Consider the following 25,733-nt stretch of genomic DNA (forward strand, 5'->3'; position numbering starts at 1 on the left):
GATGATTTCTCAACAGAAACTCTGCAGGCCAGAAGGGAGTGGCAAGAGATATTCAAAGTGATGAATGCCAAGAACCTACAACCAAGATTACTTAACCAGCAAAGCTATCATTCAGAATTGAAGGGCAGATAAAGAGCTTCACAGATAAGGAAAAGCTAAAGGAATTCATCACCACCAAACCGGTATTATATGAAATGCTGAAAGGTATCCTTTAAGAAGAGGAAGAAGAAGAAAAAGGTAAAGATACAAATTATGAACAACAAATATGCATCTATCAACAAGTGAATCTAAGAATCAAGTGAATAAATAATCTGATGTACAGAATGAACTGGTGATCATAATAGAATCAGGGACATAGAAAGGGAATGGACTGAGTATTCTTGAGGGGGAAAGGGGTGTGGGAGATGCGGGAAGAGACTGGACAAAAATCGTGCACCTATGAATGAGGACAGTGGATAGGGGAGTGAGGGAGAAGGGTGGGGTGGGAACTGGGTGGAGGGGAGTTATGGGGGGGAAAAAGAGGAACAAATGTAATAATCTGAACAATAAAGATTTAATTAATAATTTTTTAAAAAAGAAAATTCATGCACTGTGGTGGTGGTGGTGGTGGTGGTGTGGTCCCTCAGCCTTCTTTCAGTTCAGGAGCCCTCAGGGGATGCCCGACTGACGGTTTAGGCCCGCTCTCAGTTGGACATCCTTAGAGCTGCTGCGGAGGCGGAAGAGCCTCCTGCTACCGCCGCTGCACTGGCCAGCCATGAGCTGGCTTCTGGCTAAGTGGCACTCCCCCTATGGAAGCACACTGACCACCAAGGGGCAGCTCCTGTATTGAGTGTCTGCCCCTGGTGGTCAGTGCATGTCATGACAACCAGTTGTTCTGCAGGCAATTGACACTGGTACAATGTGTGCATAATTTTATGCTATTTTACCACCTGTGGAGATTCCTGTAACAACCACTGCAATAAAGATACTATTTTGTCACCACAACATTTAGTAATGTCATAATTTCATCAGGTTGACAGAAGTATTGAAACCTTACCTCCCTTTAAGTCTCTTTCTCCTGTCCCATTTATAGTATGGTTATCTTAAATATTTCCTCTACATATATTGAACTCCACATCAGATGATGTTATACTTATTGCTTCAACCATCAAACCAAAATTAGACAACTCAAGAGGAGAAGGAAAGTCTATGTACTTACATTTTTACTTATTCTATTATTTCTTCCTTCCTGATGTTCCAAATTTTCTTCTTTTATCATATTCTTTCTGTTTTCAGAACTACCTTTAACCATTTTTATGGTGGATCTACTGGCAACATTCTCTTTGCTTTCCTTTGTCTAAGGATATCTTGATTTCCCCCTAATTTCTGGAGGATACATTCACTAGACATAGCATTCAAGGTTGGCAATCCTTTTCTTTCAACACTTGAAATATGTTGTGCCACTTCCTGCTGTCCTCCATGGTTTCTCGTGAGAATCCACTGACATTTGTTTTTCCCCTGTAGGTAACTTGCTACTTAATGAGTTTCACTTTGTTTTATTTTCAAACTAGAGGTCCAATGCATGAAATTCATGCAAAGGGCCTGGCCCTCGCAGACTTGGCCAGCCCTCACAGCCCCAGCTTCATCTGGAAGGTCGTCCAGATGGTCGTCTGGAATATCGTCCGGATGGTCATTCTGCTGTTCAGTCTAATTAGCATATTAGCTCTTTATTATATAGGACTAGAGGCCCGGTGCATAAAATTCGTGCACTCAGGGGGGTCCCTCAGCCCAACCTGTGCCCTCTCGAAGTCCAGGAGCCCTGTGATGGATCACCTCCGCAGAGGGAGGCCCCGCCCACCCACCGCAGCTTGCCGTTTGGTGGCCTGGGGCTCCCTCTTTGGGGTGATCATGGAGCCCCCCAGTTGATCACCCTGCTGGCCAATGGCCTGGGCCTCCCTCTGTGGGGCAATCATGGGGCAATAGTGCCGCCCCCCCGCCGCCGACCAATTGCATCTCACCTGCCTTGGCTGGCCTGGTGCCAGTGGGTGTCATAGCGTGGTCATCCAGAAGGTTGTTCTGCTGTTTGGCTGTTCAGTCAATTTGCATATTATGCTTTTATTATTATAGATGTTTGATTGTAATGTGTCTTGACATGGATTTCTTTGAGTTTATCCAGTTTGGGATTTGTCCAGGTTCTTAAATCAGTAGGTTTATGTCTTTTGCCAAATTTGGGAAATCTTCAGACATTATTTGAGAACTTTTTCAGCCCCACCTGCTCTCTCTTTTCCTGGCACTCTGATGACACAAATGTTAGGTCTTTTGTTATAGTCCTACATTTCTCTAAGGTTCTCCTTCTCCCTCTCCCTCTCCCTCTCGCTCTCCCTCTCCTTCTCCTTCTCCCTCTCCTCGAGTGTCACTTCTTCTCCATCTATTTTCCTGTTTTTCAGATTTGATAATTTCTAATGTTCTATTTTCAGGTTCACTGATTCTTTCCTCTGTCCCTTTCCATCCTGCTGATGAGCCCATCCACTGAAATTTTTAGTTTGGATATTGTATCCTTCTGTTCTAAAGTTTCTATTTGATTTTTCATTGTATCTCCTGTTTCTTTGCTCAGACTTTCTATTTATTTTTCATTTGTTTTAACCTTGTTTGTAACTGCTTACTAAAGTATATTTTGGTTTATGTTGGCCAATTTAGGATCCTTTTCAGATCATTTAAAGTTCTCTGTTATCTTGCTGTTGCCATCTGTTGATTATTTCTCATTCAAGTTGAGAATCTCCTGGTCCCTGGTATGATAAGTGATTTTTTCCCCAGATATTTTTGGGTATTATGTTATGAGACTCCGAAACTTATTTAAATGTTTGTTTTTTGATAGGCTTCTTCTGACACTGTTGCCAGGTAGGGGTAGAAGTACAAGTGCCCCCTCACCCCCCGTGGTATTAGTTGATACTCCAAAATGGGGGCTCCTCCTTACTGTTGGGCAGGGGTGGAAGTTCCAGCTCTCTAGTGACACCTCTCTGTCTGGAAGTGGTTGAAGTGCCTTTTTCATGATCTCCAGGGGGCTTCCACTGACCATGGTAGGTGTGAGGGTGGTAGAGAAGTGGGGTGGGGAGGAGAGGAGGAATATGGCAGGGACAGAAGTCCTGGTGCTCCCCTAGCCCTCCTCTGGCACTCTGCCACCACCTGGTGGGGAGGAGAAGCCTTGTACTTTGTGGGGATAGAAGCCCAGGTTCCCTATTCAGCCTTCTCTGGCACCACCCCAGAGAGTGTATGGGAGAGTCTGATGAGAGTGGAAGTCTGGGTTTCTACTTAGCCTTTTCTGGTATAGGTGGGGCTGAGTTTTTTCTATGATGTTCAGTTGTAGTAGAATGGTTATTGTCTAAGAGTTTTCTGTCTGGCTATGCTGCCCATTTCCTAGTCTTTCAGTTAGAAAGAGCAGGCTTTTATTGAGACCTTTCTTGGTTTGTGATCACTGGCATTTCCAGGCTGCTGACTTCTCTGGTACCCATTCTGGGATATATGAGGCAACCCAGGGAACTCACCACCATGAGTTCAGATCACTGGAGTTCCTACTCACTCTGCCCCTTTCTTCTTTCAGAATCTTATGTCTGTTTCATGCATAATGTCCAGGGTTTTAGCAGGAGGGATAGGGAGAAGTGTGTCTACTCCAGCTGGGACAAGAACTAGAAGTCTCATCTTTTTTCTTTTAATTAGTTTTCTGAAGTTTACAAATTGGCTGTTTTGTAGAATATCCTATATTCTTGATTTGTCTGCCCCCCGCCTCCCCACATGGTGTCATTTATCTCATTCCTCTGTGCCCTGTATGTACTGTACACTGGAAATTAGAATAGAGGCAATCTTAAATAAGTTTATCAAAGTCGGCCTCACTGAGAAGGTGGCATTTGAGCAAAGACTTGAGAGAGGCGAGGAAGTGAGCCATGCAGAAAAGTAAACCTAGCCAGGGAACAGTCAATGCCAAGGTCCTGGGTAAGCAGTGCACCTGGCTTGTTCAAGGAACAGCAAGGAGGTCCAAGTAGCTGGAACAGAGTGAGGGAGGAGAGTACTAAGAGCTGAGATCAGAGATTTAGTAGGGGCAAGATCTTGTAGGCCATTGTAAGGATTTAGGCTATACTCTTAAGGGGATGGTGAACCTTTGAAGGGTTTTGTGCAGAGAACTAACATTACGTGACTTGGGTTTACCAAGATATCTCTGGCTCCTGTATGGATAATAGGTCACAGTGGACAAGGGTGGAAACAGTAAGGCCAGTCAGGAGACTACTGCAGTGATCTAGATGACAGGTGATGGTGATTTGGATCATTATGGCAGCACTGGAGGTGATGAGAAGTGGTTGGATTTCAGATGTATTTTGAAGGGAGAGTCAATAGGATTTGCTGACGAATTGGACATGAGGTGTGGCTCCAAGGTTTTTGGTCAGAGCAACTTGGAAGATGAAATTGCCATCAACTGAGAGGATGACAGCTTATGAGGGGTCATTTTGGGGGAAAAGATCAGGTGTTCAGATTTTGATATGCTGATTTTGAGATGCCTATTAGACTTCCAAGTGAAGATGAATAGTAAACAGGTCCTGCTGCTGAGGTGCTCAACGTTAGAGAAATAGAAATATGGAAGCCAATTTTTATAATACCTGTGAAAAGTGCTACCTCAGAGGAGTGTATAGAAAAGCAAGTTATCAACTCTACCTGTGAGGAGAGGATGTAAGAAACATTTTACAAAGGAGATGACATTTGTTATTTGATCCTGAAGAGAGAAGTGCCTTGTTTTCTACATTCTTAGACCCTGGCACACAGTGGTAGCTGTCAGACCCAACCTAGTCACTAGTTGTGTGAACTTAGATGTTATTTTATTTTTATTTTTCATTAATCCTCATCCAAGGATATTTTTCCATTGATTTTTTTAGGGAGAGTGGAAGAGAGAGGGAAAGATAGAGAGAAACATCGATGTGAGAGAAACACATCAATTGGTTGCCTCCTGCATGAGGACTGACCAGGACCACAGCCAGGGAGGAGCCTGCAACCAAGGTACATGCCCTTGACCAGAATCGAACTCGGGACCCTTTGGTCACCAGGCCAACACTCTATCCCCTGAGCCAGACCTGCTAGGGTGACCTTGGATGTTATTTTACTTCTCTGCACTTCAGTTTCTTTATCTATGAAATGGAAATAATCATAGGGTTTTTGTAAGGACTAAATATAAAACACTCAACACAATACCTGGTATACAGTGGGTTAGAGTTAATTATTATTGTTAAATGAACAAACGAGTGAATATCTTTCTTCATGCTAGACTGATAACCCAGGAGATTAAAGTATTTTATATGCTCAACAGTTTGTCAATATAGACAAAGTGGCCGGGGCCGGGGAGACTACATATAGCCTGGGCCCTCTGAATTGCTCTGATTGAGCAATAAACATTGCTAAGCCTGGAGTGAGTGGAGAGGGTCAAACTATCCTTCCCAAACCCCATCTCCATTGACTGGTTCGCTCTCTCTCTCTCTCTCTCTCTTTCTCTCTCTCTCTCTCTCTCTCATACCTGTTCTTCCTCTTCCTACCCTTTCCTCTCTCTTTTTATCTCGTTAATCATCTTTTTGAGATTCATAGTGAGCTTCTCCCCACTCCACAGGCTCTCTGAGACTCAGACTGGACTGGGTTGGCAACCCTGAAATGCTTTGATATTGGAACTCCCTCTCAACTGCTAGAGAGCCTGAGGCACCAGGAAGATAGGAGTTCCCTACTGGTCCAAAGAAGCCCTGAGCAGAGCACTGGCAGACACTATGATTGGTAGGCTGCTCAGGCTAAGGCAATGGATGATTGGGGAAGGGATTTCAGGAGAGACCATTTCTCAACCCATTCACCTCTCTGTCACCCTCAGTAAATTGATGGAGTTGGGGCAGCACAACCCGCTGCTGTTTGATAATCTGGGCTCATTCTTAAAAGTAGAGCTTCATTGGGCGACCTCAGTCTTTGTATGTGGAGAAACAATCACCCTGGGAACCAGAGTCTGGGGTCGCTGAATGCAGAAGTTTCTGGTTTGCAAGTAGGGGGCACTGCTGTGAGTGCACATCCTTGGTCAATGGGAATTCTAGCAAATTGGGCATGGGTGTGAATAATTTGGGTGATTAGTCCAGGAAGATATCAAGATTTCCCCATCATTCCCTATGTATAAATTAGGGAGCTCCTACTTTAGCTCATTAAAATTAAAAGGCCTCATAGGAATGGCAGTATACAAAGGATCATTCTTACCTTGGTGGAGACAAGTTTCTCATGAGCTTTCCTGAACTAGTTTCCTCTATGGAGTAGAGAGAGATTCTGAGGTCTGTTGACCCCTGTGAGTTGGTACAGAGCCCAATAAGAGGGGAAAAATAAAAAGAATGGAAGGGTGGTAAACAAAGAATTAGGCAGCTTCCCAGTGCTGTGTCTGGTTTGGGGCTAGCAAATTCCTGGCTATGTGCCCTCCCTCTCTGCTACCACCATGCGGCACATCCTGTCCTCATGAGAGCTTTTGAGGACCAGAGCTTTTTCTCCTAGTAACCTAGCATTTTGGCCCAGGTGTAGGTCTAGGCCAGTGATGGCAAACCTATGACACGCGTGTCAGAGGTGACACATGAACTCATTTTTTTGGTTGATTTTTCTTTGTTAAATGGCACTTAAATATATAAAATAAATATCAAAAATGTAAGTCTTTGTTTTACTATGGTTGCAAATATCAAAAAAATTCTATATGTGACACGGCACCAGAGTTAAGTTAGGGTTTTTCAAAATGCTGACACGCCCAGCTCAAAAGGTCCGCCATCACTGGTCTAGGCAGTCCAAGGCTGGGGCCACAAAAACCTCTCCACTTGGGACTCGTTTCTTCACTCTCAGTTGGTAAAACAGGGGCGTCATTGTGGTGGAGCCCCAAAGCACTGCAAATTTAGTGGAGAGCTGTGCCCAGGAGTCTCATGGTGGGCTTTTACTCAAGAGTTGCAAGGTATAGACACCATGCTAAGATACTGGCAGCCAGAGAGGGTCCAGCTACTGCCCCAATCAACCACACCTCCACAGGGCATGATGACAAGGGGAGGCTCCTTGCTCTATATGCTTCCATACTGAACTGGGTCGGGACTGTGCCTCAGCTCTATTAATAGCCCCCCTAACCCATTCTGGTTGCCCCAAACCCGGATGCCAGAAGCTGTGAGTCAGCAGTTAAAAATAACGGAGAGCAACTGTACCCGAACTCCAATGAGCAGCTCCCCCTGGCCCTCCGCCCTCAAGGTTTTGTCAGTTTTAGTCTCCAGCTCGGGGCCTCACAGAGCTTAAGTGTGCTGTCAGAGCTGAGTACCCAAGGCTTGGGGCTAGGGGCAAGAGGTTAGGGGCTGGGGCTGGGTTCTGCATTCTGTTGGGGGTCTGGAAGCTGAGAGTCTGGGAGCTGGTGGTTTAGCAGGAGGGGACTGGAGACCCTGGAGGTTGTCAGGGCTAGGTAGGAAGGGGAGGGGAGGAAGAAGCTGCCGGGCTGTGAGGCTGGGAAAGAAAAGTAGGGATGGGGAGCGAAGGTACATGCTGAGAGATGAGAGCCTGCAGTACCTGACAGGCGTGGCGACCCAGAGCTGAGGCGGGCAGTCGGCCTGATTCAGGGGCGGGATCGGGAACGGGCAAAAGTAAGGAAGGATATGCAGCCCAGAAAGGTACTGTGTGAAGATCTGCTGGGTAGCAGGAGGCGTGGACCCGGAAAGGACCAGGCCTGCAACAGCCGTGGCGCGCGCTCCCGGGGCGCCTCTGGCTGCCAACGCGCAGCACGCCGTGCCCCGCCCACCGCGCCAGCTGCAGGCCAGGTATGTTGGCGCGGACTGCTGCCTGTGTGAGTGCATGTGTGTGCAGGGAGGGGCAGGGACGAGGGGAAAGGACCACGTCCTGGAGTAATGGGGGTGGGAACACAAATCCAAACTCACCCTAATCTAAATCTAGAGGCCGGAAGTGGCTGGGCATTCTGGGAAATGTAGTTCCAGGGGCTTGCTTGCCACCGAGTAGGTGGTTCTCAACCTTCCTAATGCCCCGACCCTTTAATACAGTTCCTCATGTTGTGGTGACCCCCAATGTCATTGTTAGAAATTGAACATAATTAAAGCATAGTGATTAGTCACAAAACAATATGTCATTATATATATGTTTTCCAATGGTCTTAGGCGACCCCTGTGAAAGGGTCATTCCACCGCCAAAGGGGTCGCGCCCCACAGGTTGAGAACCGCTGGAGTAGGGGCTTGTCTCGAGGTTCTAGTGCGCTCCCAGGTTCCAGTCTGGGGAGAGGGGAGAAATGGAGAACCGAACCTCCCTTGCCAAAGCCTCAATTCGATTTGGCTTCGTGTGGAGATGTAAATTGGGGCGAATGTTGGTGCAGTGGGGGACCAAAGAGTCAGCCATAGAGCCCCCTCCTGTTGACCTTTTTGCCTTAGTCCCACCCCCTTCTATCAGACGACTTATCCTAGGCCAGCTCCGCGCTAGTCACCTGAGAACTCACGAGCAGAAAACACACTGGAAACTTGCTCTTCGAGGGAAAGGCAGGCCGGGGACCCAGACCCTGCGTGCAGCCCAGATAAGCGAAAACGTGTGGAAATAGGACTTTGCCCCTCAGGGTCCGGAGTCAAGGACACAGGTCCCCAGCTGGCAGGGGAAACGGGTGTCATTCAGCAAACATGACCAATGCGCAGCCCTCCTCTTGGGGAAGGTGACCACAAGGTGGAGCTACAAAGCAACTCTATACTATGCTCCTTGGGCCGCCTGACCCCCTCCCTTGACAGTGGCTCCTTCATTCCCTTCTTGCAGTGCTTCATTGCCTCAAGTGGTCCTCCTCCCCCCTCCAACCCATACATCTCCTCATGATGACCCTTCATTGTCACATCACATACAACCGTAGATGGAGGGTGCATCCTCCCCCTAGCACCAGTGCTGAAAAGATGAGACTGTGGACAAATGGAAATTAAATTCATTCAGAAAAGGATTAATAGACAAGAAACACGAACCAACGTGTCTTGAAGAAAAAGGCTGTACGCAGTAAAAAGCCACCTGTAGGCATAGAACTACGTGGCTAGATGGGCTCTTTAGCTCCCAGCCTCTATGCAGGAAAGCAGCTAAATTGCAGTGGTTGGGGCGACACAGTGAATGGAGTGGGGTGGGTTCTCCAGGAAGGCCGTTTTCATCTCTCCTTCAGTCACTGTTCCAAGCTGTTCCATCCCTGACACACCCTGTGCTTTCTACACAAGAACATGTGCACACAAGTCTGAAACATTTTCTTGGCAATCTCCCCTGTTCTAGAACGTTTTATTTTGGGAGACATTTCTCATGATTTACTGTCTTCCACCACCACCTCAGGTCAAAACCCAAAGGGGAGAAGATTCCATAGAAGCTTGGGGCATATCCACCATTTCCCTCATAATTCAAAGTTCACTCCACCATTCTACTGTAGCCATGCTCCCTTCCTTGCTGTTGACAGATGTAGACAGGCCTCAGACTCTGGCTGGTGGGGGCCTCGGGCAGGGCATTCACTCCATTATGAAATTGTTGATCCTGGTCAGCAGCACAGCTGTTTCTAAGCCTGGAGAGGTGAGGAGGACATGGCAAGAATGAGTAATGGGAATGCTAGTGGAAAGAGAAATGAGGTAATGCGAGAAAGTTCTTACCAGTCATCTCTCTCTTCTTGGCACATCTCCTACAGGGAAAAAAGCTTCCCATGGTGAGTTCAGCCACCTTCAAGCATGACCTTTTGAACCTGGGTTCCCCCAAACTGCATTTCCCAGGTTCAAACCAATTTGGTGTCCAAGGAAGGGTCTAAGAATCTCAAAGGAACCAAACAGACCCAACCCCAAACTCCAGGCAGTATGAGTCTGAATCAGTCCCATCACCAGGACCCTGGGGAGAATAAAGATCCAGAAAGCTAAGGCACAAAACACTCACCCACGGAGGAGGAACAGCCACAAAATCAGCAGGGTGGAGACACAATCAGTGAGGAGCCATATCATTAGGTAGGTTTTAGGGGGCTATGGGAGTAAAAAAAAAAGGGCCCCTGTTGGTGGCCAGAGCCCCAAAGGTAGTATATGGGGGAGGAAGGAAGAGAGGGGCAGGGTTAAGGAGAATCAGGAAAGATGAAATAGGAGGTGGTTGACAGTAGTAGAGCCCTCACCATAAGCCAGACGGGGTAACGCATCTGCTGTAGCAGCTGGCAGTCATTGGTGGTGACCGAATCCACCCCTGCACACCAGAGTATGGAGAAAAGCCAGGGCTTGTTCACAACAAATAGGTTCACCGAGACATTATCCTCATGCAGTGCCCTATGGAGGCAAAAAAGACACAGGTGACATCCAGAACCATGGGGCACAAGGCATGGAGGCAGCTCCTGTCTGGCTTGAATCTACAGTGTCACTGCAAAAGAGCTATCAGTTCAACCTGTGCTTGGCAGCCCCTGACCAAAAGTGATTTTCTTTGCATAGCTGAACTCTGCCTTTTGGTAAATTCCTAATTTTGCTGTCTGGGGTCACACAAATGTGCCTCTCCTCTTTGTCCCATGACAGCCCTTCAATGGTCTGAGGAACATTGACCATGTCCCCCCTGAGTCTTCTCTTTTGTAGGCTCAATAGTCACTGTCCTTCTAGCTGGGGCTTGGAGTCTGGCTTATCTCCTTCACTATACAAACCCATTTAACCTGACCTTACTCCAGTTTATCAATGTTCCTTTCAAAGTATGCATCTGCAAATGATATCCAGGTGGCTTGCACAAGCTTTGAGTAGAACAAAACTCTTCTTGCCTTCTCGGCACTATGCCTGTATGAAGGCAGCCCACGGTCAGGTTAGTTTCAGCAATATGACGTGCACCGATGACTCATTATGCACAGTGTTCAATCTAAGCCCTGGTCTTTTGCACACATTTCTGCTGATGCCAGTGTCTCCTCTCTTGTCTTTGAGCAACTGAGCTTCTTTTGGGCCCCAAATATGGGTTTTTACATCTATCCCTGTTGCGTTTCATCTTGGTACCTTTGGCCTATCATCTCAGAGTGCTTAGACCTTTCAGGGCCTTGATTTCATCATTGATGTATTCATTACCAAGTCACATGTTTTGGAAATGTGATCGGCAGTCAATGCTGACCAGGACAAGACTAAGGTGAGGGCCACCCCAATGTTGTCTCCCTCCATGGTGACAACTTGAGGAAAGGTCTTTTAAATTTTTATTATAACTGGTCTATCTATCATTCAGCACACATTTTTTGTTCTATCTAACCAGAAGAACATTAGAAAAGATCTTGGCGGCTGAATGTTTTGAGGTTGATCATGTTTACTGGATGGGTCAGCTTCAGGGGCCTAGCTCACATTGGTGACTCTATCACCTCTCTCCTTTGCATCCATCCTCTCTAGCACTTATCTCTTTGGTGTAGAATGAAAGCTAAAACCCTTCTCTTGGCCTACAAGGTCTGATCCAATTTGTTCCCTGCCCACCTCGCCAGCCTCACCTCCACCTTGCTCGTTAGGCTGCTGTTCCTGCTCTTCTGCAGCTCTCCTCATTGTTCACTCCTGTGATGCATCAGGTCTCAGCCTAGGCACCACTTCTTTAACCATTCTTCCTAATGTGGCCCCTCACTAACCCCTCCTTCCCAACTCCAATTGCTCTATTGCATCTCCCCATTTTATCACCTTCATATCATTTATCAGTGTCCAATATGCATATATTTTGTTCAATGGTTATTGTTTTTCTCTTTCAGTTGTATGCCCAAAGACTGCAATAAATAGTGCCTGACATATAGTAAGCATTTGATAAATATTTGTTGTATGAGTGAATGAATGAGTGGTCTTTGCCCTCCTCACATTGGCTCTTCCCCACCTTTAAGCTGCATGTGATCCCCTCAGCTCCTTTCCTCTGGCACTTACTTTATATCCAACTGTGGTAGGTCTTGATAGGGGAGGTTGAGAAACAGGGGCCTCTCAGTTCTGTTGACTCCCAACTGTCCATATATCTGGTGCATTCTGGGTGCCCGTTTTTGGACATTAGCCCTATCTTCATCTGGGAGCCAAAGGACCTGTGGTTCAAGGAGGATGGGTGTGAAGCTGGGGAAGGCCTGGGGATCCCAGGGGCAGGGGTAGAGCAGAGAGGTTTGACCACAGAGTGGGGTAAATGAGCTAGGTGGGGCCCTGGGGCAGGGACAGCTCAAGATTGTCACCATGGCCTAGGGAAGGCAGTGTGGGGGGTGGTGAGGGGCACTTGGGATCCTGGCAATATCACCATGGCTTGAGGAACCCTTGAATTCAGCACAGTCTCCAATGTCAGGTTCACATAAGTGTCATAGTATGTGTGGTTTCGTGGTGGGCGGCGCAAATCAAACATAATGGAAAGGTTGAGGACTGCAGCTTCCTTCAATAACTCTTCCAATGTTGGTACTGTCTGATTCTCAGCCTCTTTCCGATCAAGGCCTGATAGCTGTGTGGCCTCCCAGAAGGGTGGCCTCTATAAGAAGAGAAAAATTATTTCAAGACCAGAAGAAGCCTCTGGGTCATTCCCGCATCCTCATCATCTCACTCATTCCCTGACTTGGGGTCCAGCTTCTGCCCACACCGTTTTCAGGGTCTTTCTTTTCTCAAACTATGGCCTTTTCCAGACCTTCTAATGCCTTAATCTGTTAACCCACCCTCCTATCTTCCCAGTTTCCTAATTTCCTCTCTCCCACTACAATTTCTCTTTGGTTTCATGAAGATCTCTGGGATTGTGACCCCTTGGTTTTACCCCAATATCAGCAGCTTTCTGGCTGTATCTACATCCCCTTCCCATGGTCCCTCCACAATTTGAACTCTTCCATAGCACCATCAACAGCTTTCTTAACCTACCTGTTCTACAGGTCCCAAATTTTGATTCAATTCTACAATTGCCCCAGGAGGCAGAGCACACTATGTGGACTTTTGGCACTGCAGTCCTGTATTTCTCTTTGGTACCACTTAGCCATCTGTTTTCTTGTCCTTGATATACTCTCTCTCTCCCATTTCTCCTAGAGGCTATTCCAAACCTGGGTCACTCTTCTCCTCCCTTTGTAATCAACAAATTACCTCCTAATCACTGATCTGGTAAAAGCAAGTTACTTAGCACTTATTAAGTATTTACTATGTGCCAGGTAGTGTTAGAAGTACTTTATGCAACAGACCTTGTCTAGGAGGCAGGTGAAAAATTCCTCTTTGAATGTTGCAAGATTAGGTAGACAAGAAGCACTCTGGAATGTCATATATCTACTTTTATCTACTTTTCCACAAAAGCAAAAAGAATATGGCAAAAAAGGTAAAAATTATGGTTGATTTCTTGAATATAATAAAGATGTCAAGTATGAAATCTTTAAAGTTATGGGGAAAAAAATCTCGTTGATGAATTTTATATCCAGTGAAAATATCCTTCAAAAATAATGTCAGCCATGGCCGGGTGGCTTGGTTGGCTGGAGCATCATCTAGTGTACCAAAAAATTGTGGTGTACCAAAATGGTTGCAGTTTGATTCCTGGTCAGAACACATACCTAGGTTATAGGTTTGATCCCCAGTCAGGGCACATATGGGAAGCAGTCTATTTATGTTTCTCTCTTACATCACATCAATGTTTCTCTTTTTCTCTCTCCCTTCCTCTCTCTCTAAAATCAATTTTTAAAAGACATCCTAAGGCAGTGATGGTGAACCTTTTGAGCTCGGTGTGTCAGCATTTTGAAAAACCTTAACTTAACTCTGGTGCCGTGTCACATATAGAAATTTTTTAATATGAGGATTTAAAAAAAGGAATAAAAAATAATGGTGGAGCCAAGCTCATTTTATGAAACCAGCATTATCCCCCAAACCAGATAAAGACACTACAAAGAAAGAAAATTATAGGCCAATATCCCTGATAAACATAGATGCTGAAATCCTCAACAAAATATTAGCAACCGGATCCAGCAATACATTAAAAAGATCATACACCATGATCAAGTGGGATTTATCCCAGGGATGCAAGTTTGGTACCATATTCACAAATCAATGAACATGAAATGCCACATAAACAAAATAAAGGATAAAAAGCACATTATCATATCAATAGACTCAGAAAAAGCATTTGATAAAACCCAGCACCCATTTGAGATAAAAACTTTTCTCAAAGTGGAAATAGAGGTAACATACCTCAACATAATAAATGACAACCTACTGCCAACATCATACTTAATGGGGAAAAACTAAAACCATTTGCCCTAAGAACAGGATCAAGACAGGGATGTCCACTTTCACCACTCCTGTTCAACATAGTACTGGAAATCCTAGCCACAGAGATCAAACAAGAAGAAGAAATAAAAGGCATCCAAATTGGAAAGGAGGCCGTAAAACTCATTTTTTACAGATGACATGATACTGTATATAGAAAACTCTAAATATTCCACTAAAAATCTCCTAGAACTGATAAATGAATTCAGTAAAATAGGGTACAAAATAAATATTCAGAGATTGGTTACATTTTTATACACTAACAATGAACTATCAGAAGGGGAAACTTGCCATGGCCGGTTTGCTTAGTGGTTAGAGCATCAGCCTGCACACTGAAGGATCTCTGGTTCAATTCCCAGTCAAGGGCACATACCTAGGTTGCAGGTTTAATCCCTGGTCCTGGTCAGGTGTGTGCAGGAAGCAACCAATCAATGTGTCTCTCTCACATCAATGTTTCTCTCTTTTCTCCCTCTCCCTCCTTCCCTCCCTTCTACTCTCTAAAAGAAGCAATGGAAAAATTATCTTCAGGTGTGGATTAACAACAACAACAAAAGGGAAACTAAAAAAAAAAAAAACCCATTTACAATTGCATCCAAAATAAAATACCTAGGAATAGATTTAACCAAGGATATAAAAAACCTGTACTTGGAAAATTATAACACACTGAAGAAAGAACTGAAGAAGATACAAACAAGTGGAAGCATATTTCATGCTCATGGATAGGAAGAATTAACATCATTAAAATGTCCATACTACCCAAAGCAATCTATAGAATCAATACCATTCCTATCAAGGTTCCAATGCGCCTGGCCGACATAGCTCAGTGGTTGAGTGTTGACCTATGACCCAGGAGGTCATGGTTCAATTCCTGGTCAGGGCACATGCCCAGATTGTGGGTTTGATCCCCAGTGTGGGGTGTGCAGGAGACAGCCGATCAATGATTCTTTCTCATCATTGATGTGTTCTCTCTCTCTCTCTCTCTTCATCTCTGAAATCAATAAAAATATACTTTAAAAAAGATTCCAATGGCTTATTTCACAGAACTAGAACAAATATTCCAAAAATTTATATGGAACCACAAAAGACCCCGAATAGCCACAGCAATCTTGAGAAAGAAAAACAAAAGTTGGAAGTATCACACTACCTGATATCAAACTATACTACACGGTCACAGTAATCAAAACAGCATGATGGTGGCATAAAAACAGGCATATAGATCAATGGAACTGAATAGGGAGCCCAGAAACAAACCCACGCTTTTATGGTCAATTATTATTTGACAAAGGAGACAAAAACATACAATGAGATAAAGATAGTCTACTCAATAAATGTGTTGGGAAAATTGGACATATATGTGCAAAAAAAAAAAACCCAAAACTAGACCACCATTTTACACTACACATAAGAATAAACTGAAAATGGATTAAAGATTGAAATGTTAGATGTGAAAACATAAAACTCCTAGAAGAAAACATAGCAGTAAAATCCTGGACATTGCTCTTAGCAATATTTTTTCTAATATATCACCTCTGACAAAGGAAACAAAAGAAAAATAAATAAATAGGACTACATCGAACTAAAAAGGTTTCCCACAGCAAAGGAAACCATTAACAAAATGAATGAACAGCCCACCGAATGAGAGAACATATTTGCCAATGATACATCTGATAAGGGGCTAATTTCCAAAATATATAAAGAACTTACACAACTCAAGACCAGGAAGACAAACAATACAATTAAAAATGGGCAAAGGACCTGAATAGACACTTCTCCAAAGAGGACATACAGATGGCCAATAGACATAAAAAAAAAAAAGGTCCCTAATCATCAGTCAGATGCAAATTAAAACCACAATGAGATATCACCTCACAATTCCTACCATCAATAAATCAACAAACAAGTGCTTGCAGAGATGGGGAGGAAAGGGAACCCTAGTGCACTGCTGGTGGGAATGCAGACTGGTGCAGCTACTGTAGAAAGCAGTATGGAGTTTCCTCAAAACATTAAAAATGGAATTGCCTTATGACCCAGCAATTCCACTTCCAGGAATATACCTGAAGAAACCCTAAACACTACTTCTAAAGAATATATGCACTCCTATGTTCATTTCAGCATTATTTATAATAGCCAAGAGCCCATTAGTAGCTGAGTAGACAAAAAAGCAGTTGTACATTTACACAATGGAAAACTGCTCAGCCGTAAAAAAAATAAAAATAAAGAAATCTTACTTTTGCAACAACATGGATGGACCTAGAGAGCATTATGCTAAGTGAAATAAGCCAGTCAGAGAAAAACAAGTACCATATGATTTCACTTATATGTGGAGTCTAATGAACAAAATAAACCAACAAAGTGATGACAGATTCAGAGAACAGACTGACAGCTGTCAGAGTGGATGGAGGTTGCAGGGCTGGGGGGAAAAGGTGAAAGCATTAAGCAAAAAACAAACAAACAAACAAAAAACAACCATAAAACTCCTGGCCAGTGTTGCTCAGTGGTTGAGTGTCGACCCATGAACCAAGAGGTCATCAGTTCGATTCCTAGTCAGGGCATAGGAGGCAGCTGATTGATGATGATTCTCTCTCATCATTGATGTTTCTATCTCTCTCCCTCCCTTCCTCTCTTTCCAAAAATCAATAAAAAATATTTTTAAAAAACAACAGCAAAAACTCATAGACACAGACAACAATATGATGATTATCAGAGAAAAAGGGGGTGGGGGAAGGTAGAAGACGGCATAGGGAGGATAAATGGTGATGGAAGGAAACTTGACTTAGGATGATGAACACACAATACAATATACAGATGATGTATTATAGAATTGTGCACCTGAAACCTCTATAATTTTAGTAACCAATGTCACCCAATAAGCTCAATAAAAAAGTGATAATACACATGCTCTCTTAATACATACTTTCACATTTTCAAATAAAGTCCTAATAAAAAAATAATGGTGCCAAAAAAAAAAGACTTTTCCAGATAAGTGATTATTGGGTGAATTTGTCACCAGCAGGAAATTGGAGCATAGTCATAATATTACTCATTGTGTAAAATAAGAACAGATATGCCCATATTTACATGAGCAAATAAATGAATACAAAATAAAAAAGTACTTCCTGCATTCCCAGGAAGTATTTTATGTGTATTAATTTATTTAATCCTTCCAATAATCCTGCAAGGTATGCTTATTATTCCCATTTCACAGATGAGAAAAATGAAGCACAGAGAGACTGAGGAATGTTGCTCAGGCTCACAAGGCTAGGAAGTGGTGAAACCAGGATTCAAACCAGATATCCCTTGTTCTTAACACTCTGATATGTAAATATATAGAGAGTTAAATGGGTAAAAAAAAGAAAGGTGCAAAAGAATATGTGAAGTGGTCCTATTGGTGCAAAATGAAAAATATATATGTGTGTGTGCATATATCTGTATGTACACATATGTATATATAGAATATGTACCCAACTGTTAACAGTGACTATCTCAGGGGGATTGGATTATGAGAGAGTTTTTAATTTTTAAGTTATTTCTCTGATGTTTTACTTTTTTAAAAAATATATTTTATTGATTTTTTACAGAGAGGAAGGGAGAGGAATAGAGAGTTAGAAACATTGATGAGAGAGAAACATCAATCAGCCACCTCCTGCACACCTCCTACTGGGGATGTGCCCGCACCCAAGGCACATGCTCTTGACTGGAATCGAACCTGGGACCTTTCAGTCCGCAGGCCAACGTTCTATCCACTGAGCCAAACCGGTCAGGGCTGATGTTTTACTTCTTTTACAAGGAACATGTACTACTTTCATAATCAGGAAAAGAGGAGCTGAAAAAACTAAGTATCCTTTGCAATGTATTCCATCACCTGCAGGATTGAGTCCACACACCTGGGCCTGGCATTTGAAGCTTTCTAAGACCAAGCCTTTGCTCCCCTCACCAGTCTCCCCTCCCACTGCTCTTATCTCCTGGTGCCACCAAGCCACTTTCTGTTCCCTGAAAACACTTCTTCATACTTCTGGGCTTTACCCATGCTCTTGCCTCTGACTAGAATTCCCATTTCCTGCCTTGTCCATCTTAAAAACTGCTCAGGTGTCCTCTTCTGTGAAACTACGCTTGACCCTCTCCCACACGCACCCTGCCAAACAGTGACCTCTCTACTCAGTAATTATCGATACTGTTATCGCTGTAGGTTTCATATTCTGATAGCCTATTGCCAAAGCTCTCATTTATACTAGGAGGTTATGACCTGAGGGCAGACTGTATACCTATTGCTCAGCACAGCACTCAGCATGCGCTTATCAATGAATGAACTCTGCCCTGAGGGCCCCTACAGGTGGCTATCCCTTCCAGGACGCTGTCCTCACCTCTAGGAACCAGGCTCCAGCATTGAGTCTCTTCAGTTCAGCCCAGGAGAAGTCGCTGCTGTGGGCGGTGATTCGAGTTGGGAACACAGAGGCCACATCTGTGGTTCTGCTCAGGTGCTCATCATGCATGAGGAAAGGGATCCCATCGGAGCTGAAGGCATGAAGGATGTCAGAGGACCAAGCTCTGGGGCTGCTCTCATTTTCGGAGTTCCCCTGCTGTGTCTGTCAGCCCCCATTTTCCCTCACCTGATCATCACATCGGTCTCAAACACATTAGCTCCACATTCTGCTGTCTTCCGCAGGGACATCAGGGTATTCTCGGGGGCCAGCTGGAAGAGGGAATTGGTGAGGCGGTCACAGGGAAGGGTAGGAGCCTGGTAACCTACAGGCCTAGCCACTGAAGACCCTCCCCGCCTTGCCAGCATTCTGCCCACACTCACCATGGGGGCCCCTCGGTGTCCAACCAGCCTAGGCTTGGGGGATAAGTCTCTGGGTTCCATGATACAGGTTGAGGAGATGCATAGGGGGGCCAGGTAGATGGCCAGGACAATTGTAAAATACACGAACAGTAGCACAATCTTGTGGCCTGTGAGGAGTGGGGGACCAGCTGTGGAGAAGGGGCAGGGGGCGAGCTCTGGTGGCAGAAAGCAGAGTACAGGTGCAGGGAATCAGGCAGCAGGAGGCTGAAGAATGGATGGCCAGCGAGGGTGTGTGTGGGAGTGGAGTTGGCACCTCTTTTGTGGATATTGTAGAAGTTATCAGCCACAGGCCAGGCCAGGATGGTGATGAAAGCAACAGCTCCAATGTGAAGGAACGGGGCTGTGGCCTATGGAAGAGAGTTAGTGAGGAGGACTCTGTCTTCCCTTTCTTCTCTGAGGACCTTTTAGAATTCAGACCTATTTGCAGTTTTGGGGGACCAGGGAGCAAGATAGGTCCTGGGGTTGGCCACAGGCCCAGTCTCCCAACCAGGGACTGGAGATCAGCCACTCACCCACAGTGACAGACGTAGGCTAAGCCACTCCTCCTGCCATTGGACATCCAGGACCACGAGTCCAGCGAGCACAAGAAGTACAATGAGGAGCAGCAGCACCTGGGGGACCCGGGATGAATAGGCTACTTGGGCTGCTCCTCATTCTATGAAAACAGAACCATTCTCCTCCCCTGACTCCTTTACTTTCCTTCTTTCAGTTAACAAACATCTACTGGGCTTCAGGTCTTGAGTTTGAGCCCGGGTTTAGAATAGTGAGGTTTTTGACAAATAGCCAACCAAATGCTGGGCTCAGGGGCCCCCTTTCCTGCTCACTCCCATTCCCACTTTACCTTGTGGACACTGTGCAGATGTAGAGGCTGGCCACAGAACCACAGGAGCACAGCCAGGAGCTGGGGGTAGAGGGTGTTGGAAGTAATGAGGTGCCAAAAGAGGTGGGCCACTGAGGTGGGCTTCCCAGGCTGACACCTCCCTCTTCCCCTCCCCACAGTGGGACGGGTAGAGCTGAACCAGAAGGAAGGGCCAAGGTGGGGGCTAGACCAGTGTCCCCCTATACCCACCAATAGCAGGGACGCATATGTGACCAGTAGAGAGACAAAAAGCGTAAATGCCAGGGACCAGTCCATCCAGTGTCCCCACTGGCGGAACAGGAATCTGTGGGAGGGGAGAGGGAGGTATCCGAGTGCAGGAAGGGGTGTCAGCAGGGGCCTGAGGGGAGTTGGGGTGGGTGGACCAAGAAGGAGGACTACAAGGTAGTGAGGGGCAGGCTTTCACAGGGCCAGGGACTCCAAGGACTGGGGAGCCTTTGTGGAGGGGTCTTCTAAGGATGTTGGGCAGCAGGAGAGATGGGCATGGCTGGGGATGACTGAGCACCCAGGGGCCCAGGGTGGGGAATAGGTTGACATGTTTGCTGAGGCAGGGGGTCCATGACACACTCATTGAAGTTGTGCAGGTCATTGAGAAGGATGAGCCCGATGTACAGCCAGCCCAAGGAGAGGAGGACAGTGAAGAAGAGCAGGCCAAACCACATATATTCACACTGTAAAGGAGCAGGAGAGAAGCTCACAGCCGATTCCCACTTTCAGCTCAAAGTCCCCAACGGATGGCAGCTTAAAGGGACTTCCTGCCAGGCGTTGGGATGCTCTGCTCTGCCAGCAGCTCTTTCCATATTTGAGAGAGATTTTCTTCCTGGGGAGAGAAAGCCCCTTCCCTCCACCCCCAGCTGCTTCTGAGCGCAGTGGCCTCCTTAGCCGCCTCCTCCCCTTCACGAGGCCTCTGCCTTGGATTTCAGGTGCCCCCATCCCTACTCCACCTGGCTGGTTTTCATCCTGTCCTTGGGACACTTCCTCCAGTGGCAGCTATACAGGCAGTGGACGCTGCGGGCCCAGGCAGAGCAGCAGTTGGGGGACTTGGCCATGGTGAGGGCCTGGGGGAAGAGATACTCTGCCATCAGGGACCCCGGTGAAGGCAGATCCCAGCCTTCCTCCCAGTGTATCTGAGGAGCCTGATGGAGAAGCAAAGGCTTGGGCTGCTGCCCAGCAATGGAGGTCATGGAGCAGGTCCTGCGTGCCAGAGTGGATGAGGAGGTGAGCAAAGGACGACAATCTCCAGGGTCTTTCTCTTTAATCTGGATACCTGGTCAGTCTGGGACACGTAGGAAATCCAGCTTGTTGGCCTGCAGGATGAACTCGCAATCTCTCCTACCTAATAGCACGCCCATTTAACAGGAGAAACTGCCTGGGGTGGGGCAAACTCAATTTAACAAGTTGAGGCAGATTTAACCAAACTTCAGGCAGCCCAGGAATTAGGAGTAACATGAGGCTGAAGTTCCAGTTCTGACCTGGGGCTAAAGGGAGGCCTAGCTAGTGGGCCAGTTACTATGGATACAGATTACACACATCACAAAGCCCTGACTGAAAGATTCTGTCTCCACCCTCCAGGGGGCAGGGAGCACAGCCAATAAGAGGAAGCCAGAGGAACAGGCAGTCTGGGTCACTCCCAGACTTAAGGGGCTCTTTTCCTGTCCGCACACCTAGAAAATCCAAGCCCTCTTGCCCCAGTCCGATCACTTCCTGCCCAGTCATCCCCCCACCCCACCTCAATCAGTAACCCAGTCTCCACCTCCCTCTTTTCAGAGCCCCACCCTCTGAGGTCCCTTAGTTGAAAGTGCAACAAATACAGGCCAAAGGTATGGGGGGTGTGGTTGTCCTGGGGCAGGTGATCCCTGTACCTTGTGCTTTTGGGTCAGGCTGAGACTGAGTTGGCTTAATTGATCCCAAACTAGGCTGGGTGTGTGATGGTGATTCTCCTAAGAAGGGGTGCGATTTGTGTCAGCACTTGTCTGTGCGTGTGTACTCGTGGCTGGCAGTACAAATGGGTTTGTTGATGACTTTGGGTGTGTAAAGAGCTCCTAAATACACCCAAAGTATGTGTGGTCTGTGGGACACAACCCCCTGTCATTTGAGCTCTCCTGAGGCCGTGGAGTCTTAGAGAGGTGCACAGTGGCTGGGCCCCTGAAAGGAGGGAGGGTGTAGGTACTCCTGAAACAGCCCTCCTTACACTATGCTTGCCTTGGGAAAGGAGGTTAGGGTAGGCTGTGGAGGGGCGGGGGCCTGAGGCTGGGGGAAGGAAACCTCTCTGCTTCCTGAGCTCCCTCCCAGGAAAAAGTCATCCCAAAGGGAGGCTCTGCCTCTTCCCACCCTGAGACTGGGTTGTGGTAGCCTGCCCTGGGCTCCATCGGCACCTCCTGCCTCCTCTCAGATCCTGCCCCCAGTACCCCAGGCACTGCCTGCCAGAGCCCCACCTCCCTCCAAGAGCTGTCTAGAGAATGGGGTCAGGTCTGAGCAGCTTGAAAAACCCTCAAGGAAGCTGAGCAGGGGTGCTGTCCAATCCCTGCAGGTTGGAGCCAGCCTCCACCCCGCTGCCTGTAGCCCCCCAGCCTTCCCAGCCCTCACACCTTTTCTCAGCGGCAGCTCTGCTCTCGGCTCTGCACTGCACCGCTTCCCAGATCCTCTTCTAGTTGTCTGCCTCCTCTCTCTTTCAGTCCACCGCTCTGCCCCACCAGTCAAACAGGTGGCACTGTTGCCACCTACAGGAGGCTGTGTGGGTCCTCTCTGAAGTCCTGCAGCTGCTCTCTGGCTTGTGCCGTCTGGGTGGGAAGATGGGAGGGGGGGAGGGGGAGGGAGAGCAGATCTTCTTTACTCGCTGCTGCCGGTCAGGGGGCTTTGGGGTGAGGAATTCTTTTGTACAGCCTTCCCGGTTCCTCTGTCCCTCCTCCTGCTCCCCTCAGTCACTGCCAGGGCTTTGTCCTGCCTCTGGGAGGCGAGAGCTTAGGGCACTGGCAGGCGGGAGGGAAGCTGGGGGGAGGTGACTACACAACTTTGCAACTTGCCAGAGAAGGGGCCCAGCCACCCCCCTGGGAAGGGGTGTGTGTGAGGGAGTCCAGCATTTGGTCTCAAGCTTCATGGGAGGACAGCCTTCGTTCATCAGCCTTCTTTCCCACTTGGGAGTCTACTTCCACTTTTGCAAAGTGCATCAAGAAGAGAGAATTGCAAGCTACTTCCTAATATCTGGACAGCAGATCACCCTGCTTCTAGGTCAGGGGTCCCCATGGGCTTTGTGGCTCCTAACCTTCCCATCCATCACCCCAGACAGTATATGCTCATTCAGGATGGCCGAGACTCTCATCATTCCAGCTGCTTTATCTCCAAGGCATCTAAAGTCTCCTTCTAAGAATCATTTGAGGAGTATAGGGAGTTAGGGTCACTGGATTGTGAAAGATGAACACATTGTCGATGTAAGAAATGTTCAAACCTGTAGATAATTTTTATAAGTTTATTTGAGCCAAACGGACAATTTCTGGGAAGCAAAATCTCAAGGGATTGAGAAAACGCTCTGAGAATGGCAGTTTTACAGCCTCGTTTATACACTAGAATCAAAGGAGGAGACTTAAGGAGGGTTACATGAAATCCATTGATGGTAGATTAAGGGGTCAGGAGAAAGAAAAGAAGGAAAATCTCTGAATTGGATAAACAGTGAAATGGAGAGACTCAGACATCTTTTACATTGGTGGGTACAGGATAGTTAGCATTTACAACACATAGAGATGGTATGTAGGCAACAAGAAGGGTTCATAGTCCCTGCTCCGGTGTGCCCTGAGGGATCTGGATGAGATTACTCTGACATTCCAAGGGTATGTTATCTTAGATGCAAAAAGACAATATACAGGCTCACTTAGGGTAAAGATTGAACTATGTCAAAGAAGATATACAGGCGTAGAATGTGACTCCCCCCCCCCTAAACTGGTTTTAGTTAGGAATTTTTATGTTCAGACCATCCTATGTGGTTACTTTAGGTATCTGAGTCTGTAAGGCCACCACGCAGGCCTCCCTTGAGCTTGTCAGGTTTATTACGTAGCCCTTTCTTTTGTCCACAACGTACAAAAGATACTGTTACTACATCACAGCAGACAGGGCTGGCTAGCACTTGTAGTCAGCTTAGTGCTAAAATGTAAGGCTCTGGTGGGACTGACCTTCCCTCTAAGACAGTGGTTCTCAACCTTCCTAATGCCGCGACCCTTTAACACAGTTCCTCATGTTGTGGTGACCCCCAACCATAAAATTATTTTCATTGCTATTTCATAACTGTAATTTTGCTGTTATGAATCGTAATGTAAATATCTGATATGCAGGATGTATTTTCATAGTTACAAATTGAACATAATTAAAGCATAGTGATTAATCACAAAAACAATATGTAATTATATATGTGTTTTCCAATGGTCTTAGGTGACCCCTGTGAAAGGGTCATTCGACCCCCAAAGGGGTCGCGACCCAAAGGTTGAGAACCGCTGCTCTAAGATGTGATGGCTCAAAGCCTGTGGGTTAATGCAGCGTTGGTGGGAAAGGATGCCTCTCTGGGGATAGCTTGCTTACCCATCCCCCCACACACACTGGGTTTGGGAGAGTGAGAAGAGTGGCTCTCTTATGCCAAGAGACAGCCCTCCTCCCTCTCTGCTTTCCCATTGTATCCAGGGGCTCTAGTTGGCAATGGAAGAGGCTCTCTTGCTTCCTGGACATTAAAATGCAGAGAATTAGGGCTGCCTGCTGGCAGAAGGCCAGAGAGGGCTGAGGGCAGCTAGTCCTCCTGCAGGCTTCATTCCCAGCACATCGTCCTTTAGTTTCCTTTGCTTGGCTCTGGTGGATTTTAGAGGAGTCTGGGCTTTCATGTGCTGAGTTCTGGGAGGTGCTCTGGAAGCTTTTACTGGGGGCAGGGTGGTGGTAGGGGAGACTGGGATTCAGAATGCATGGATATGAGAGGCCCAGGGCTTGAAAATTCTTCAGAAGGCTCTAAGGCCAGTCAGCAACCTGTGTTTGGCATTTTAGGGCTGGCCCTTTGCAGTTTTAAGCAGAGATGGAGAACTCTGATGCCCAGTAAGGAGTAAGCACAGCCCTCTGCTCCCCTTTCAAAGGAGAAAGCAGGTAGCAGTGTGGCCTAAGGCATATGCTCAAGCAAGAAGTCAGGCTGCAGGGCTTTAGGGGTTGCCACCACTGCCACTCTAGTAACACATGAAGCTTTGGTATTAGGCCTGGGTTCAAGTTCTAGCTCCATTGCCCACTAATTTTGTGACTTTAAATAAAACTGTGGCAGGTGCATGGGGATGCCTGGTAAATATGTCCCTTTCTCATAAATCTAGAGGCTGGGCGGGCTGTACAGTGGAGATCAGGCCACTGGCCTTGCTAGTTTTATTCCAATTTTCTGAGGTAGCAGAGTGACGTGAAGACATAATTGGTCCACACGGCCCTTAGGGGACAGGGGCCATGACAAGGCGGTGGGGCCTGGCTACTTGCCTGGCATTCCCAGGGGCGGAGGAACACGGGTTGAAAATATAGCACAGAAGGATCTTTCCAAACAATAGAAGCACTGAGCTTTATTTCTTTATTTCTTTTAAAAAAGATTAACATTTTTAAAGATTTCATTTCCCTCAGGACCATGAAGAGCCCCTTCCTGAGGTGGGTTGAAAGATGGGTGTCAGGCGTCCCACCCAGGTTAGGCTCTGTCATTAAGCTGAGAGAGCCTAGAGATAAGATAATCCTGGGAGGCAGCCTGAACTGCTGGCAAATCAGAAAGAGCTTGACTGTACTGGAGATTGGTTCCCAAAGAGTCAGC

The 25,733-nt window shown here is 46.5% G+C and overlaps 2 protein-coding genes across 8 annotated transcripts in view; both read right to left on the reverse strand.

Moving 5' to 3' along the window:
• Positions 1-8,940: 8,940 nt before the first annotated feature.
• GDPD2 (glycerophosphodiester phosphodiesterase domain containing 2) lies at positions 8,941-22,865 on the reverse strand. Of its 7 annotated transcripts, XM_015568634.1 has the most exons (17): positions 22,522-22,628; positions 21,201-21,240; positions 20,878-20,991; positions 20,501-20,604; positions 20,126-20,219; positions 19,898-19,957; positions 19,569-19,667; positions 19,310-19,403; positions 19,018-19,163; positions 18,824-18,906; positions 18,578-18,728; positions 12,238-12,459; positions 11,886-12,034; positions 10,151-10,298; positions 9,925-10,007; positions 9,651-9,679; positions 9,427-9,565 (listed from the first exon to the last, which is right to left on the reverse strand). In XM_015568634.1, exons 3-17 carry the CDS (start codon positions 20,980-20,982, stop codon positions 9,513-9,515), a joined length of 1,620 nt encoding a protein of 539 aa, XP_015424120.1. In that variant the 5' UTR covers positions 20,983-20,991; positions 21,201-21,240; positions 22,522-22,628; the 3' UTR covers positions 9,427-9,512. The 7 variants fall into 7 exon arrangements, with proteins under 7 accessions (XP_015424117.1, XP_015424118.1, XP_015424116.1 ...); XM_015568631.1 differs by lacking the exon at positions 9,651-9,679 and having other exon boundaries at positions 8,941-9,565; XM_006770946.2 differs by lacking the exon at positions 21,201-21,240 and having other exon boundaries at positions 22,522-22,865.
• Positions 22,866-25,548: 2,683 nt separating this feature from the next.
• KIF4A (kinesin family member 4A) overlaps positions 25,549-25,733 on the reverse strand; it is a 168,994-nt gene continuing 168,809 nt past the window's right edge. The window contains exon 31 of the mRNA XM_006770944.2: positions 25,549-25,733. This exon is cut by the window's right edge and continues 462 nt beyond it. The gene's annotated coding sequence lies outside the window, so the exon portion shown is untranslated.

The sequence above is a fragment of the Myotis davidii genome, unplaced genomic scaffold, assembly GCF_000327345.1.
Source record: "Myotis davidii unplaced genomic scaffold, ASM32734v1 scaffold1285, whole genome shotgun sequence".
In the NCBI taxonomy this organism is placed as follows: domain Eukaryota; kingdom Metazoa; phylum Chordata; class Mammalia; order Chiroptera; family Vespertilionidae; genus Myotis; species Myotis davidii.

What these genes read in the sequence shown, in the direction of transcription:
- GDPD2 (XM_015568630.1), bottom strand. Translation starts at nt 20,866, where the DNA reads ATGGGGGCACCTGAAATCCAAGGCAGAGGCCTCGTGAAGGGGAGGAGG. An exon ending in CATATGCGTCCCTGCTATTG is followed by an intron (nt 19,958 to 20,125) that starts GTGGGTATAGGG and finishes CTCTACCCCCAG; the next exon opens with CTCCTGGCTGTGCTCCTGTG. An exon ending in GCCTACGTCTGTCACTGTGG is followed by an intron (nt 19,404 to 19,568) that starts GTGAGTGGCTGA and finishes TCTCTTCCATAG; the next exon opens with GCCACAGCCCCGTTCCTTCA.